General features: G+C 50.8%; 1 protein-coding gene across 1 annotated transcript in view; it reads right to left on the bottom strand.

The window, feature by feature from the left end:
• The window catches only part of PAPPA (pappalysin 1), a gene marked incomplete at its 5' end in the record, with an annotated part of 212,477 nt that extends 195,041 nt beyond the window's left edge, over window positions 1-17,436 (bottom strand). The window contains one exon of the mRNA XM_081151832.1: window positions 17,028-17,436. Coding sequence (XP_081007958.1) covers window positions 17,028-17,436 — 409 coding nt within the window. The remainder of the gene's footprint in view (window positions 1-17,027) is intronic.
• Between the last annotated feature and the right edge of the window lie 413 nt (window positions 17,437-17,849).

Here is a 17,849-nt window from a genome sequence, read left to right as displayed (position 1 = left end):
CAGGCTGGACGGGTTTGGATCTGTCTTGCCGTTCGTAAGCAACTCCCTGTCTGGGCTCTGTTTTCCAGAAATCCAGGAGGCCCAGGCCAGCATCTGACTGCCTTCCCCTGTCCAGGCTCTTCACGGTTTTAATGAATAAGCGGAGGGAGACAGAGGAAGCCAGACATGAAGACAGATGGAAAGATGGAAAGGCAGGAAGCCTTCCACGAAAGCTGCCGCCAGTGACACACGCTGTTCACCAGGACTCCGAGGACAGAGCTGGGGGCGTGTTTGAGAGGTTTGTTTGCGCTCCTGGTGCTGTTCTTTTGGAGCCCTTGTTTGTAAACAGCTATTTCTGCTGACACTGGGCTTTGTGAGGGCGGACAGATTGGGGTGGCGGGGAGGGTGTTAGAGAGAAAGGCAGGTTGTGTCCGCGAGTCTCAGACCATGTGTTTGTTGTTGCGAATACAAAGACCTCACTGTATTAAATGAAAATGCTTGTTTTACAAGGCGAGTGGGAATATGATAGGTACATGTCGAAAATGCTTTGGAAACTGAAACAACCCCATGCCACGAGGGCTTCCTGCTACATCACGCAGCCAGGGGCACACAGGGATCACGAAGGCTTAGAGCCACTAGACAAGGGCTTTGGGGGTTATGGGCAGAGTCCCAGGAGCCAGGTGACTGTGAGCTCCCTTCTCTGCTCTCTTTCTGAAGTCTGCCCTTTCCCCAAGACCCCTGCCTCTTTTTCACTTTCTCTACTGGTCTCCCACCCCCTGCTGACCTGAGGGTAAAAGCTGCTATTGAACTAAAGTATGAGTGTGTTAAAGGAGCTTCCAGTGGTCTAGACCCGGGCTCGAAGCATCCTGTAAATACTTATAGTGTAACTGTGCAGGCAGGTCGCTTTAGTTTTCTCAAACCAGTTTCCAACTCCTGAAGTGGGGTTCACACCAGTACTCTAGTAAAAGCAAACGGCTCAGGGGGCTTCCTCAGGGGACTCTTTCAAGGACGCACACACAGTGGCATAAAAACAGGCACTGGAGTGTTCTGACTCCTGCCCCCAACTCTAGCATAGAGCCTGGTAAATGGAAGATTACACGGACGGAAGGGTAGATGAATGACAGCATGGAGTGATGGAAGGGTGGGGAGATGGAAGGGTGGGCGATGGATGGGAGGGATGGAGAAACTGGGGAGGCAGGGAAGGAAGGGACGGAGGGAGGACGGGAGACAGGCAGGGTAGGTGGGTGGATGGCTGGCTGGAAACTGGATGGATATCTGGATCCATAGATTCATGGGTAAAGGCCACAGTGAGTAATTATGGTCAGGACCACCTCAGGCCACATTTGAAGTGAACTTGCCTATTTTAAAACTCAGAGAAACTCAGAGACCGGAGTTTGAATAAACAAAGTTGTAGATTATATTTCTAAGGAATAAACTAACTTTTCCTTAGAGCAAAAAACGTCCCAAATTCTATTTACTCCAACAAGGGTACAGATGAAGGAAAGTGCAATCCCTCAGGCTGATGTGACAACTCAACATCAACATTCTCATTGTCACGGCTCTCCCAGAGTGCTCGGAGTTTAGGGCTGGGAACGCGCTTCAGGAAATGACCTCTCGTGCCCCCTGCCTGTCAGAATCTAAGCCATCGTTTGGGGGCCATCGACCCCTTTAAGAAACTGATGAAAACTCTGGACCCTCTCCCCAGAAAAATGTGCACAGCCTCAAATTTTTACAGTAAATGTCTTGGGGTTCACAAATCCCTTCAGGTCCCTCTGGACTGAAGGGCAAGAAACCCCCCTCTCCTCTGTGGATCTAAAATATCAGTGCCAGTCAGGGACTTCAGCTGGCCATGGTATTAATAAGAAAATGGGTGGTAACGACATGAGAGAAATACTGACTCATAAACCAGTAAGAGCATGGCAATCGGTTCACCGTGATAACGGCATCCCCGGGACTCCTCGTTCTATTCTCGCCCTCACATCTTACGGTCTCCACGTAGGAGGCGGCGCAATCCTTGGGAAACCTGCGCCAGATACGGTGACACCCTTGTCTGAAACTTTCTGGTAACTTCCTAGTTCGTCCGGATTAAAATCCGAATCCGTGACCTGGGCTGCGCTCGGCTCCCACACACGTCTGCCAGCGGCTGGCACGCCGGCTCCTTCAACGTCCTGAACTCCCCCCACGGCGCGGTTTATATACACGCCCCTCCCTCCCTCCCTCCCTCCCTCCCTCCCTCCCTCCCTCCCTCCCTCCCTCCCTCCCTCCCTCCCCCCCCCTCCCCCTCTCTCCTCTTGTTCATCCTCTCGTCTCCCATCTTCATTTACTGTCTTTTTCTCCCAAGAGCAGAGAGCCCATGAGGGCAGGAACCGGCCCCTTTCCCTCGCTGCTACATCTCCAGCAGCGCCGGGCACATCACACACTATCTGTGCGCTGGCTGCAGGGAGACAGGCAGAGGCTGGGGGTTTTGGAAGCCTTGGTGCCGTCACCGCCTCACTGTGGGACCCTGGACGAATCACTCCCCCTCTTTGGGCTCCAGGCTTCCCACTTGTAAAAGGACAGTTTGGATTCTATCCAACCACAGGATCCAATGAGCTGAAATGTCTGTGACCAAATTCAAGGGAGCGGAGCCCACATCCCAGGACAACATGGCTGGACGGAAGAAACAGGACAACTGGGCCTAGCCCTTTTCTGTCCCTAATTTGGGATGGGGTTGGGGATAATGTCCTTGCCTCCTCTGGACATCAGCTTCTCCACCTGTGAACTGAGGAGACTGGCTGGGATGCACCGTCAATTTTCATCATTTATTCATCCAGAAATCCACCCCCACTATTGGTCGGACCCCTGCGCCGTGCCAGGCCCTGGGAAGGTGCCCCGGGCGCACAGCCGAGATCCGGCCAAGTGCGGCTGTTTCCTCCGGGGGGGGTCTCTGTGGCCTGGGGAGGGTGCGGGAGGGGCCCAGGCTCACCCCGCACGGTGGCTCCTGGCTCCTCAGCCGCTCTCCAGGGACCAGGGACAGGCGGGAGGCGCTGAAAGCCAGGGGAGAAGGGCTGGCACGCAGCAGGATGGTGCCCTGGCTCAGCAGAAGGAAAGGGAGGCGGGCGAGGTGGGAAGGACACAGGTGACAGGCAGCTCCTACCAGGCCATCCCAGCGGTCAGCGCCATTCGTGCCACGTTTGCCTCACTGCCTGGCCCTTCCTAAGGCCCATGGCGCCTTTCCTCGAAGCATCTCCCCTCACAGCACCTGCTTTCAGTCACCCTGTCTTCACCCTTACTCAGAGCCCTCTTCCTCTGGCAAAGTTCACTGAGCACCACCCTGCGGGCTGGGGACCTGCTAAAGCAGGAGTAAAGGCGCGACAAAGACAGAGGGCCCTCTGCTGCCAAGGAGCCTGGAGAAAAGTGGGGAGAGACAGACACGTTCAGAGGCAATCACAACAGTGAGAAGTGCAACGAGGGGGATGCAAGGGGCTGTGGGACTTGATTCGCATTGTGATAGATTAACCGGCCAATCATTTCCTAGCGTCATACTCCTAAAAGCTACTCTGGGTCAATGTCCTCAGCTGAGACAGGAATTGAAAAGCGTTCCTTGTCCTAATTTGATTTGTGGCTCTACATTTCAAATGATGCACATGACGTATCCGCACAAAAGGCAAGGCACACACTCCATATACATACCCATGCCGCCTAGTTCAAAAATGAGTCCCCAACCCTTCCAAGTGGAAGGGACCTCTTATGCCTCTGAAAACTCAGAGCACCTTCTAGGCCCATAATAAAAACATGGATTCAACACCACAGTGTTTCCGCCTCTGTGCTCGCCCAGGACGCTATTAATTGCTTAGTTATAGCAGTTACCATGAGGTCATGATTCTGTTTACCAGTCTGCTTCCGCCACCAGGACTGGGAGCTCCCCAAGGGATGGAACTGTGCCCTGTTCTTTGTTTTAATCCATGTATCCCAGCTCCATGTATAATACACACAGACTTTTCGATAACTATCTAATTAAATAAATGGGTAAATGGATGAATGGACGAAGGAAGGAAGGGACGGAGGGAGGGAGGGAGGGAGGGAGGGAGGGAGGGAGGGAGGAGGAAGGAGGGAGGAAGGAGGGAAGGGATGGATTGATACACCTCTCCCAATAGACTGTCATTTCCTACTGGACCTCACAGAATCCCTGGGCACAGGTTTGGCACATAAGAAGTGCTTAAGAAAAGCAACTGAGCAGCTGTATGACAGATTCTAATGAGCTTACTAATGTGAACCCACAGATGTCACTGTCATCCCACACTGTGACGAAAAACAAAGGGGTCCAGTGGAAAGAGCACCGATTTCAGAGTCAAGAAACTTGAATTCTAGCTTCACGTTTGCTGCCCATCTGTTGCTTAAGTTTACTCAACTTAACTTAGTTTAACAAGTTAACTTGCCTGGACCTCAGTTTCTCCATCTGTAAACTGAGCAGATTTGATAAAGCAGACTCCAGCATCATCCCAGCTTCTGAATTCGGGGGAGGGATGAACAAAATACTGTATTTGTTTGTTTTTAGCAGATCATACCTAAGCAGCCCAGGGGGCTGGTGTGGAGAGAAGTCATCCTCAGAGCTTAATACTGGCTCTACAGAGGCTTAATCAGCTCCAGTGAGAGGACATCACAACTCAGCCTTGCTACTCCAGTCATCTTCTACTCAGAACCTCACAGTCCATGCGGCACAATCGCTACACATGTGTCAGATCTGGCCCAGAATGTACCCGGGACCCCCTCAGAGGGTGACAATGTGTCTCCTTTGGGCATATTTGGGAGAGCACACTCCAGGCTCTGATTCCCAAAAGAGAAATCTGGAAACATTTTTGGCCAAGAGCATCTTTGAAATAGTGTATATCTCCCAGTAGACGACTTAAGGATGGGGAATGCTCTTGTGGGTGCAAATGATCTTTTTGCCCAGAAGTCACCTGCAAACAAAATCAATTTTGCATACCAGAGATTTCTTAGCCTATTTCTTTTAAGGTTCATTCAGACTTTCCTCCATCTCTAGCTGTCTTCCTCCCTCTCTTCCTCGACACCTTCCCTTTCCATTGCACAGTCTCTAAATGTGCGCCTCGGGGCCTGGGCAGCCATCACCCACTCACTCAGTCACCCACCATCCTCTCACATGGAACATTTACCAGACGACTGCTGCATCCCAGGCGATGGCAAGTCGCTGCAGCTGCAGAAAAGTTATAATGCCCTGGATTTGAACCCCAGTTCCACTCCCCTTTAGCTGTGGGGCCTTCGGCGAGTCCTGTAACTTTCTAAGTCTAACTCACAGGATTCCAAGTGTAGCACTCAGCACAGTGCCAGCACATAGTAAGCGCTCTGCTTTTATTACTGTTATTATGGCTGACAATGTGTACTCTCCCCCCAAGGGATATAAACGGGATTGAGGATTCCAGATCCTGAGGTCACCTCAAGGTCTCACGAGATCAAGGGAAGCAGACGGAAAGGCCCCCCCATCAAGGACGGGAAATGGATGCAAACCCAGGCAAGGGACACGGCCGCCAGGAAGCTCGAGGCCCGAGGAGAAGCTGGAGGGGCAGGGGGAAATCTGAGAGCAGGGTGAAGCTGAAAATTATGTGCTGCAGGGCGCACACAGAACAAATGCTTTGCAAACAGGCAAGGGGCTGAGAAGGGTAGACCAAGGCTAAAATGTGGCTTGGATTAGAAAGGCCGAAATGTGAGTTGAGGAGGCATTTAAGTACACTGCTCCCTCCCCGCTCTGTTTTGGAAGACCAGATTTCTTTTTCTTTCTGACTCCTTTGCTCAAGGGGAAATGGAATTAACCACTGTGTAATGCTTCTGAGTGTGACACACGGGGTAGGTCATGTGCTTTGGTTACGTAATGCAACATGCCTGAGGTTCCTGAGCTCCTTCTTCCAGAATCATTAGATATTTAGCTGGTTCTCTTTGCAGTCATGCATTCATTGAGCAAAAATACATATTACTCCTTTATAAGCCAGGCACTGTGCTAGGCAGTGGAGAAGTGAAGATGGCCTCAAATAACCTCAAATATGCACACAGTTAAATGGGAGAGAAAGAAGTCCAGGTCTTTTGATATATGTGTGCAGAGGGTGCAGTGGAGACAGATGGGTAAGGGGTGTGGGAAACCAGTTCTCCTTGGAGAAGAGTTAGGGAGGACTTCCCAGAAGAGGGGAGCCTGGAGCAGAATCCTATAGAGGCTTAGGTGTTCTGCAAAATGGTGCATGGGGATATAAGTGGTGCCCCAAATAAAGAAAATGATGTGGGAAACAGGTTAAGTTATCTGGGGTACTGAAAATAATTCCCGTGCTATTGAAGGACCTCTAGCTAGAGTCAAATTTGCATTTTAGAAAGATCTGACTATCGGGCATTGAAGGATAGGCTGCAGGGGTCCAGGGGTTGAAGCTCAGAGAAGTGGGCACCATAATACCAGAGAAAGAGTCAAAGCCACAGATGAAGAGCGCCTAAGCCGAAAAGAGGAAAGAAGGCTGCAAAACTGTCAAGGAGGCAGGACAGACAGGAACTGATGACCAACTGAATATGGTGGATGGCATACCCACGGCAGGGGCACTAGACGAAGACACAAGGAATTTGGAGGAAAGATGATTAAGCTGTGGACATACTGAGTTTGAAGTACATGTTGAAGTTCCCAAAGAAAAGTTTGGTCCATCAGTCTGGAGTCCAGCAGTCTGGAGATAAATGATGCTCATTAGCAAAGAGATGGAAATTACTCCATGGGAAAGGGTGCAAAGTCAGGAAACCAGCAGATCTAGCTCTGGCCTAACCCTCAGAAAACAGAGGCTCTTACCCAGCCTGGTCACTCATCTGGGCAAACCATGCCTGCCACCAACCCTCAGCTCCTCATCTATGAGATGAATGGCTGAGATGAGTGCTTCTCACTCTCACACACGATGGGTCTTTGGACTCACATGAATGCTACTTCATGAAACAGAAAACAATATGTATTTATTTTCTTATGTTTTCTGTCTGCGTACTATGCAGCTCTAAAAGCAAGGCCCACTTGCTCCTGATTGGCTTGTTAACCTACCTTTCTCTCTTTTCTCACCAGCCTCTGTAGCTGAAAGATGTCTAATCTCATTGGGGGAAATAAGCCCTTCCAAACGAACACATTTGGTCCTATTCTGCCCACCACATTTCATGTTTAGAAAGCAACAGGAATTAGGGAAGATGGATATGGGACAGATACAGGAATGTCTTTTTGACTGCAAAGGTGATAGGTACAGGTTAGGCCACAAACTTCGTGAAGGCAAAAAAGGCTGGAGCCGGGTTCTGCATTTAGTCATATGCCCCCCCCGCCCCCAATTCATACATAGATCCCAAGCTGTGACCTCCCACCTACTCAACTTTCTGTTTCTTACAAGTGGACTTGAACCTGAGACCTTCTCATGTTCTCTAAAACTGAAACAGGGTCATGTCTCCAACTCTTCCAGGTTGTATGGACCCCGGGTTCTTTCTCTTTTGAAAAAAAATTTAAGTGGCCAAAGTCAGTGCAGTAGGCATGAGGGGCAGGGAGAGAGAGAGAAAGGAAGGGGGCAGAGGGAACAAGAGGTACTCCATGGATGAAAGTACTGGACACTCCCAGAAGGAAAACAGGCTAACAGATGGTTACAGACTCCAGAGTTTTACTATTTTAATGCTTGAAATGATCTGACTGAAATGATAAGCCAGACTAAAAGGCCAGTCAGTGCCTCACTCTGATGTCCAAAAACTTCACTGGGATGGCCTTTGTATAGTAAGAAATTATGAAATTTGAGTCCTCTAACCATTAGCCAAGTAAGTGATCACAGGGAAAGCCACTCAGTGAGATTTTTACATATTTATGGCAGCTATTATTAGCAATACTATTGCTGAGATGGCTTCCAGCCATTGGGAAGTACCAATATTCCCCAAATAATGTCTTCAGTCAGTCTTGGACTGAAATTCTACCCATGGATACTCTGCTTTTAGAGTCAAAGATTTGGGGGAGATATTAAAGTATGTATGTCTCTGGAAGAGTAACATTCTAAGTTGCTGCCAGTCACTGACACGTTAGCAAGAAGGAATACCATGTACTTTCCTGAGAATGAGTGTTGCTGGGGGCAAGGAAGCAGAAAGTGTGCGGGCACTTGGCCCCTGAGGGAGACAGGCACAGGCACCACCTAGTGGACAAAAATGCACCAAAAAAGGAAGAAAACTGGACCGAATGCCAACTTTGCAAAGTTGTTTCAGGATAGCCCTGATTAGACATATCCAATCCTAGGAGATCTCTGCTAGAAGGTTCTCTAGGGCAAAGATAAACTCCTCCTTACCCACATTGTCCAGATGAGGAAAACTGGCCCAAGACATAAAGTGAATTACCCAATGGCACCCATCAAGCTAAGGAATGAATGCTCTAGAGTGACATGTCCCAACTCCCAGTGCACTGCTCCTCCTTCTGCAAGGCTAGGTGGCCTTCTCGACATGACCTTGGGTCTGCAATTAGGGCTCATCTCCAATGCCACAGCTCATTACTACCTCCTCTGACAAGCCTGTTTAAATTGTACTCCTCCTACAACTTGCACCCCCACACAGCACTCCCAAGAATCCCTCCTCTACTTTATTTTTCTTCATAAACATTCACCTGGCCTTATGCAATATATTTTTTCATTCATTTATATTCTGTCTTCACCTTTCGCTTCTCACCCCCCTCCAACATCAACTCCCAAAGGCAAGGGCATTTTCCTCCTCGGTGCATTGCTCTGTACTCAAGGCCTCACACTGTACCTGGCACGTAGCAGTCGCTCAATAAACACTTGTCAAATGCCTGGAAAAAGATGGTTACATCTTACTTTGTCTCTTGCTTTATCTGTATTTCTTAGCTTCTCTACAATGGTCAATCACTGCTTTTGCAATATGAAACAACAAAGTGTTTATTCTGTTTGTCTTTTAATTTTTGTTTTATGTTAAGATAATCGCAAGAAATCTTTCCTGAGTGACAAGGGGGGAGGCAATTCCTGGCTCTGCCGAAGGAGAGAAGCATTTGTCTAACTCAGGGAGTTATTGAGAGAATTTCAAATAATGTGTGGCAAGGGCCAGGCACACATAATAGCGATATGAGTTAACGTTTACTGGGTGCTTACCCATGGTCTAGATTCCATTACTAAGCATTTTTCCACATGGAGGCCCAGTTAATCTTCAAAACAACCCTGTGAAGTGGGAGCCAGTACTATCCGCATTTTACGCATGGGAAAAGTGAAGCTTGACGATATTAAGTAACTTGCCCAAGGTCATGCAAGGAGCAGGTGGGAGAGTCAGGAAATCACACTCCGGCCATCTGACTCTTGAGTCCTATGATCAACAAGCACAAAATACTTCCTCAGTGAACACAGTCTCCTTTTCCCTGTTTCCTGATGGTGTCAGCTCTTGCTGAGATTAGTCAACTGCAGGTTATTCCCCCAGGGCTCTAGAAGGTTCTAGGATACTCCTAAGGCTACCAGAGATGGAGAGAAATAAGGAGCCAGTCATGAAAAATTAGAGGTATGTGGCAATGTGTGTGTGTGTATGTGCATGTGCATTGTCACAATGTTTTGTATCGTCACAATGCCTAGCAGATCCTAGGGGACTTGTATGCACACAACCAAGGATGCTACATGTTTCACAGTGTGGGGGACAATTCCATACAGCAACAAATGTCCTCACTTGAAAGCTTCTGAGTGCCCAGCAAGGGTCCACTTGGCCCTTCTACCTGCCCTTCCTAAGGCTCCCCACCTTTCTTTCCTTCCCCTCGCGCTTTCCCAGGATGGTCGATCTACTAAATTCTGGAGCCTACACTGTGTTCTCTCAATTAACCTGTGTGACCTTGGGAGAGTCCTGAATCCTCTCGAAGCTGGTGCCTCTGTATTTGGAAACCTGCTAGCTCACTGAACACACAGGGACCTAAGATGTCAACTCTCCTTGTGGCTCTGAAACTCTTTTAATTTTTAAAACTTTTAATTATGGTACTCTCTGATCACACACAGAACAGACAACAATGGGCTGAAGCCCGATGTCTCTGGGACCTGGTTTCAACGATGTCATCAGGTTGCCAATCTTCTTTCATCTATACCCTCCCCACAGCACCCTATGTATTTTTTTTTCTCTGGAGAATTTTAAACAAACAATACAGACATAACATCATTTTACCTATAAATACTTAGCATGCATTTCAATCAGATTAGGATCTTTAAAAATACATAACACTACCATTATCACCCCTAACAAAAGTCACAATAATTCCTAATGTCAGCCCAATGTCTACTCAAATTCTGCAGCTAAGGAACCTGCACATTCATTTAAGTGGAATCTTGTAGAGCTCACAATTTAAGGAGAACAGGTGAGAAGGCTGTGGGGCAGAGATCTTCCCTTCTTCCTCTCCCCAGGGGTTCCATAAAATTGTGGGAACAATTTGAAAGCCCCTATTATATCTTTACGCCTCATTGTGCATCCTGAGAACAGTAAGGCCCAGAGAGGGACAGTTCATTTGCAAAGGTCACTCAGCAAGTAAGTGGTAGAATTAGGCAGACCTGTGAAGTCCCAACATCAAAGGACTCCAGTGAGGTCACAGGTATCAAAAGATTTGCTGACTAGGCTACTGTTTATCATTTGCAGTGTGGAAAATGAAATAAAGGCACCTCTCCAGGAGTGACCTTGACGGTGCAAATCCCTCCCATCTCTCACCTGTTGGCTCCTACTATTGTTGATCTGTGGTGTGGGTTCTGACCGTGCCCAACAGCGTGTGCCACCATTGTCCCACCTGGTTCCTGTGACAATCTGTGAAATGTTGAGTGTAACCACACCTGAATCCCTCTCCCCTGAGGCCCCAGTGGTTGAGTCAGAGGCCCCAAGTCACATAGCTCACAGGAGGCCAAGTGAGGACTTGAACTCAGAGCTCCTGAGTCCCAGTTTCAGATCTTCAATGGAGCCAAGGGAACCAAGGTCCACAGGTTAGTGCTCAGCATTTCCAATAAGCTCATCAAGGCATGATGCAAAGCCCTCAGTGCATCAAGAAGAAAGATAGGGGGACACTGAGGGAAAGAAAATTAAATTCCAGGGAAGGGGTGTCACAGGTAGGGGAGATGAATTTTGGAGCCCTTGGCCATAGGTAGATGTGGCACAAGTTGCCTGTAGAGGGAGTGCTCCTACCTGGGGTACCTGGGGATCTCTCTTCCTCATATGAGACACCTGCAGTTAGTGCTGGTCTCACAGTGTCCCAAGTGATGGGGGGGTGAAATAATAGGAACATGTCCCTTCTCATAGGACTAGCCCAGGGCAAAGCCAGAATGCCTCAGAGCTGAGCTTCCCTTTTGAATATCCCTTGGTTCTGCTCTGAGGGGGCCCCCTCCCACACATTTGGAGAGATTCATTTAAAATCAGATGCATAAAACTCAACATCTTACACCCCTACAAGAATGTTCACACTTTAAAGGCAGGGGATGTGGCTTCACACACAGGAATAGCTCTGGAAAAATGGATGTCAGGGCCAGGGCACCTAGGGGCTTGGGGTCAGCAGGGGAATTAAGAATGACAAAGGGTCGCTCCTGGTGTTTGGAAACTCAGAATCAGGACAGCTGAATTTCTCTAAAGGTTCAGCCACTCACCAGCTCCATAAGCAGAGAACAGTACTTCCCCTTTGGGCCTCAGTTTCCCCATCTGTAGAGCAGGGAGACATCAGATTGAATCAGTGATTCTTCCCACTGATGGTCCTTCCACATTACCTGAGAAGACTTTGAAAACCACCAGTGCCCAGGCTAACCCCATATCCATGGCATCAGAAACCCTGGGAGGCAGCCCGGGCATTGGGATGTTTTAAAAGCTGGTGCTGCCAAGTGCTGTCAGGGACAGAAACTACTGGACCAAATGATCTCCCCGGCCCATTTGAGAGTGGGTGGTTTGTGGACACAGTTTAATTATCAGCGCCTGTATGTCTCTGGTCCTCAGTTTCCCTGTTGCACAATGAGCTACCTGACCCAGCCCATGCCTGGGCCCACGCTCCTGAGCCCCACCCCTCGCATCAAGTCTGCCTTCCTCTGTGCAGAGGGGCGAGGTGGGGCAGCCGCCATCACCCTGTCTGTCCACGTGAATGGCTGCTTGGGGGAACTTGGAAGTTGGAGGCCATCTGGGGAAGGAGCAAGAGGCATGTGACTGTAGATCTGTGACCTGGACTCCGTTGTGAACACCGCCTGGCTCCTGCTCCTGGGGGTACATGCTCCCCCTTGAGGCTATCTGCCTTTCCTGCTTACAGGTCCAGTGGTTCTGGACCTTCTGTGGCTCTTACCACCAAGGGGTCACCCAAGTAGGTCAGAGAAGAAGAAGTCACAGTGCAAGGAAGGGATTCAAGAGGGGCTAACTCTTCCTCAAGACACACTGTCTACTCTCGGTACACTCCCGGCAACTCAGAAGGAGAAGCCCTACCAGGGCTCAAACAGGCCCCACTTGCTAAAGACCAACCTAGCAACCTGGAAAGAGAATATGGCTGCTTCCAGGGTGCAGCTGCGGCTGACTGAGTCCCTAATGCGAGCTGGAACCATGTCAGCTACTTTCTGCATAGCTATTTTATTGCAATATCCTGATCTCACTATGCCCATTTCACAGATGAGCAAACCAAGCCACAGAGAGCTGAAGTAACTTGATTCAAATCACACAGCAAGTAACTGGCAACAGAAAGTCCAAGGCCGGTCTGTCTGATAGTTTGGCATGAAAAGAAAAACAGATTTGCTAGGTCAAACTCAGGGTTCCAAGGGAGATTGACACTTATTTTGTATCTGTAGGTGATGTTCACACACAGAGAGGCAGAAAGGAATGGGGACATTCTGCTGCAGTCATTTCTTCTCTCTCCCAAAAGACTGCTAAAGAGGAAAAAGGCACTTGGTACTCAAGCTGGCATCTACACTCTGCCCACCTGATGGCCTGTGGGACTTCAGGCTAAGTCACTCAACTCTCTGTGACTCTGTTTCCTCACTGCGATGATGCCCACCTCCCAGGGTGGTTGTGAGAGTGAACCGTGCAGGCACAAAGCAAGCACCTAGCACAGTGCCTGGCCCCTTGGAGGCACCCAGGAACAGCTGGCTTCCTTCCTGCCTTTAAGTGTCCTCAGTCCATAAAATCAAGACTGAGATCTTTGGGAAATCATGTCCAATAATAAGAGTGAAGTTTATTGAGCACTTACTGTACACCAGATCCTGTTCTGAGCAGTTTTCACATATGAGCTCATTCAATGGGTAGGTTTTTACACTATCCTAGCTGTAGATGAGAAAGATGAAGCCCAGAGGAGCCAACCAGGTTGCCCAAGGTCACACGGCCAGCTAGGGGCAGAGGTGGGTTCCCACTTAGGTAACCTGACTACTAAAACTGGCTTTTAACCACTGCAATATTCTAGACGCCCCCCAGCCCCCCATGACTACAAATGCTGGGGGAGAATGGTGTTAATGTACCAGCCCCTTGAAACTTAGTTTTTCCAACAGCAACCCTCAAGCTGGGAAAAGGCAGGTATTCTTTTTTTTTTTGGGGGGGGGGGTAGTGGGAAGTGGGTAACTACAGCGGGGAGGAACAAAAAAGACTTCTGAGCAGCCGGCAAACTCAACAGCCCAACATTTAGAACAACAGAAGAAAGCGTGGCAAGCAGAGGCACTGGTGGGGTCCAGGTAAATCCTTCTGAGCGGGGATTCTGGGCCACTAAGGGATGGGGTGGGAGGAGGGCAGCGCTTGTGGGGTCCACATTTCACTTATCTAACAGGTCCGGAGAAACTTTAACAAGATTAACTGCTGCTGGGGCCTCTGCTCCATGAAGCAAATTGAATCTATTGTTTTCTTTTCCTTTCTCTTTCAAACTGGAGGGCACTGGGGTAGGCGCGCTTGGGGATGAGGGGCAGGGGTCTGGAGCCTGCCTGGTATGGTACAAAAACAAAGGGATGCATCAGAAAGTCCCCCTCCCCGGGACTTGAAAGGCAGCCCAAATTGCCCGCGGGAAGACTGAAGGCTGTCTGGGTGGCGGGTCTGCAAGGGGTGAGAGGTGACGGTGTTTATTAGTCACGTTGTCTCGGAGGCCTAGGGGAAAAGGCCTGGAAGTCTGGGTGCCCAGATTAAATCCCAGTTCCTGCCACTGAAGACCTGTCCCTGTCTCTGACTCTCTATTCGGCCAGAGAGAGAACTGGCCTGGTTAGCCTCCCAGCACCCTTCTCCCAGTAACCTTTAAGGAGTCTTCAATCCTAAAGCCCATCCATTGTTGGTGGGTCATCCGGAGAATCCTGCACACAGGCACTTTCTAACTTTAGCTTTGTTTTTGCCTGCCCAAGCTTTCCTTTTATATTTATTCATATATATCTGTATTCATATAGATTATATATATATTTTTTTCTCCTTCCCCTTTGGAAAAATAAAAGGCATGTTTTCTGAGCTTCAGAAGCAAACTGCTCCTTCCCTCCTTCCCTCTGCCTCTCCAAGCGCCTGTCTGAACTGGTGTCAGTGAAGTTTGAACCAGGGCAGAAATAGCATCCCAGGCGGATCTGGGAGCACAGCCCGCCTACCAGGAGCGGCAGGGCCTGCCGCTGCCAGACGACAGACCCGGTTAACTGCACCGTAAAATTAGACCTTTGCGAAACCCAGTCGAATCCTGCAGCAAAGAGTGATGTAAGGCAGCCTGGCCTGACAGCGAGGCAGCAACCCTCTGCCTGAAACAGCCGCGCGGTCCCTGCTGAGAGATGCCTGCTCTCTCAAGATAGGTGACCAGGGATTCCTAGGAAAGTGGCGACGCCCAGCCAGAGGGAGCCAGCGGAGGTCAGGCAGCAAACTGGGCACCCGAGGTCGCAGGCAGCGGGAGGACGTGGCTCAGCACCAGCATCCTGCAGCCCACCTGGGCCCTGCCTCTCTCGCAGCCCAAACTTACACGAGGGAAGCAGCTGAAAAAGTGCTTCTGCAAAGAACCTCTGTTTGTTTGCTTTTTAATTCAAGGAGAAGCAGGTTCTTTTTAGTCCGACAGCCTCTCCGGTGTGGAGGATCCGCAGAATGAGTCTTTTCTGGCACAGGGCCAGGTGTTTACACACGGCCAAATCTGGCTCAGACTCAACTAGGGGAGGGAAAAAATCCGCCAGTATCCTCCCGAGAAAAGCTCTGGCTCTCTGGTGCTATACTACAGCAGAACCTTTTTTTTTTTTCTTTTTGAGAGGAATGTTATTTCTCCACACATAAAATGGACCAGGCATTTTATACAGGCAATAATAACCTAACGTCCCCCATCCAATTAAAGTATTTTACGGCACGATCTTTGTGTGCCAGCGGATGAGCGCTCAGGAGAGCGCGCGTGAAGAGAGGCTCCTTGTCTGAATTACAGACATTTCTAAAGCAAGCTCCAGTGGAATCCCAGGTGTTACATATTCTTCTTTAAAAATGCATTTACTGCCTTTTCATTGATGATACCTATATAACCCTGGGCTCTCCCCTCTGGAAGGGAAGGCTCCCAAATCACCGGTTATGACAGGTAAACACTAGGAAAAACCTGATCTACTCATCTTTTGAAAATCACCTCCAAGCAGCAGGCTCTGCTTTCCTTATGTTCCGACAGAGAAGTAAACAGACCACAGCCCTGAATTATCATCATCATCATCATCATTATGAATAGCGTCTCTCCTCTACCCTGTATTATACCCTGCTCTGGGCGAGGAGGGCTTGAGGGCTAAGAGTGAATGAGCTCACTTTCCCTCTCCCTCCTGGGGAGAAAGGAGGGGAAAAAATAGCATATGATGACGTCAGGGGTGGGGGGGAAAACACTTTCTTGCTCTTGGTTCCTCGGCCAGAGAGTGGGAGCTTCGGGGGCACATTCTTGGCATAGCAGCTGAGTTTGGGTTCCCCCCCCAGAAATGGACTTCATGTAAATGGGACAGAGTCAGCGCTCCGTCGCTATGTCGGAGACATTTCAGCCAAGACAGAAAGGAGCAGAATTGACGAAGAGCTCAGAGCTTTCCCTTCTAAGAAAGTGTGTGTCGGGGGTGGGATCGCAAAACGCCTCCCCACGTTCCTGGCTGCAGCGAAGGGGGAACCCCTACTCTCACTTTAAGACTTTAGGACGTCCTAGGACATGGCCAGGCTGTTTGTGCAGGAAGGGAATCTCCCAGCCAGAAGAGGCAAAACTTTCCTTCCCTCCTCCAGCGCCACCCCACCTCTGTCCCCCAGTTTCATTAAAGGAATTGCCACAGATTCCTTTTTGGAGGGGGAATGGATGTTGGAGCATTTCTAAGGTTTGCAACCCTCGCAGAGAGTCGGGTTTCACTATGAGCTCTGCTGTGCAACCGGGAAAGGGACAGAGAGGGAGGGTGAGGCGGGAGAACTCAAGGTCCCAAATGAGAAAAGCGCCCGTGCAGCAGCGGAGTCCGGGGAGGAAGGCTGGCGCGCTGAGCGTCTGGAAGGTCTTACCCCGGCCCGGGTGTCAGGCAACAGGCTTGAAGAGCGGGACACAGCCAGCGGGGTGTGTGTGTGTGTGGCTGGGAGGTAGGGGTGAATCCCAGAGGCAGACATCAAGCAGAGAGCAACTTTGGGGCACTCAAGGACTTCTAAATTCAGGAGATTACAGCAACCTCGCCCTTGCAGGCTTTCAGGATAACCGGGTCAAGGGAAGGGGGTTACCTCGATTAAAAAGTCCACGAAATCCATGGTCCCCTGGCCTCTTTTCACATGCACCCCAACTGGGTCACCCTCCCCTCCACCCGAAACAGAGAGTACTTCTGACCATCCCGAGCACGGATTACGTGCTTGAGGCTCCCAGGGAGAAGCGCTTAGTTCGCAGGTCTCAGACCTCCGGGAGCGCACCCTGCGATCCTCCCCGGGGGGGAAAAGGGTAACACCTCTGAGAGCGCCCATTCCGCAGATGGGGCAAAGTGAGTCTGGAAGCTCGCCCGGGCGCCTCCGCGCCTCCGGAGGGGCGGCTCCCGCGCAGACACACCCGTCAGCCCCGGACCAGCCCGCCGCCCGCGCCCAGGCACCCGCGCGCCCCTGGGGCGGCGGGGACGGTGCAGCGCCCGCCGGGCGCCCTCGCCTACCTGCGATCACCGCCGGAGATCTCTGGCCCCCCTCGGCTCGCAGCCACACTTGCAGCGTGAACGCGTCCCGGGGCAGCTCGAGGTCGGCCCGCAGGCGCAGCTGCTCGCCTCGCCCGCTGAAATAGAGCGCCCGGCTCGGCGGGCTCGGCTCCTCGGCGGCGCCCCGCGCCTCCCGCTGCTGCCGCCGCCGGGGGACGCGCACGGCTTCCCAGGCACCGCCCGGCGGCGGCGGCGGCGAGGCGCGGCGGCCGCGGGCCGCCCGGGTGGCGCAGGTGGCCGGGCCGGCGGCGGGGCGCAGGGGGCGGCCGGCCCGCGGGTCTCTCCGGGCCCGGCGGGGGCGCTCGGCCAGCCCGCAGCCCAGCGCGGCGCTCAGCAGCCCCAGGCGCAGCACCCAACTCCAGAGCCGCATGTCCGACGGTCCCCCCCGCCCCCCCTTCGCCCCTGCACCGCCGCCCGGAGCTGCCAGCTTTGGGAGCCTCGGCGCCTCGACTTTCTTCGCTTCTTCACCCTTCTTGGGCGAGCCCCCCCTTCCACTTGCTTTTTTCTTTTCTTTCTCGCTTTCCTCCTCAAGGTGTGTGCTCCACTCCCCCCACCTTTGAAAAATACAGCCCAACTCCTCCTGGTTGGCAGTTAATTTCTCTCCCCGCGCCTTTATCTGCCTTATTTCCCCCCTAACAGCTGGCTGCCTTCCTCGTTTTATTTCATTTTATTTTATATGATTTCTCGCTCTACCAAAAAAAAAAAAAAAAAAAAAAAAAAAAAAAGCTCCTCTAAGACACTGCTCCGCTGAATTCCCTCCCCCCAAAAGATGCTCTAATTTAT

This window comes from Miniopterus schreibersii (genome assembly GCF_964146895.1).
Source record: "Miniopterus schreibersii genome assembly, chromosome: 11".
Lineage (NCBI taxonomy): Eukaryota > Metazoa > Chordata > Mammalia > Chiroptera > Miniopteridae > Miniopterus > Miniopterus schreibersii.
This window is presented reverse-complemented; position numbering and strand designations above follow the sequence as displayed.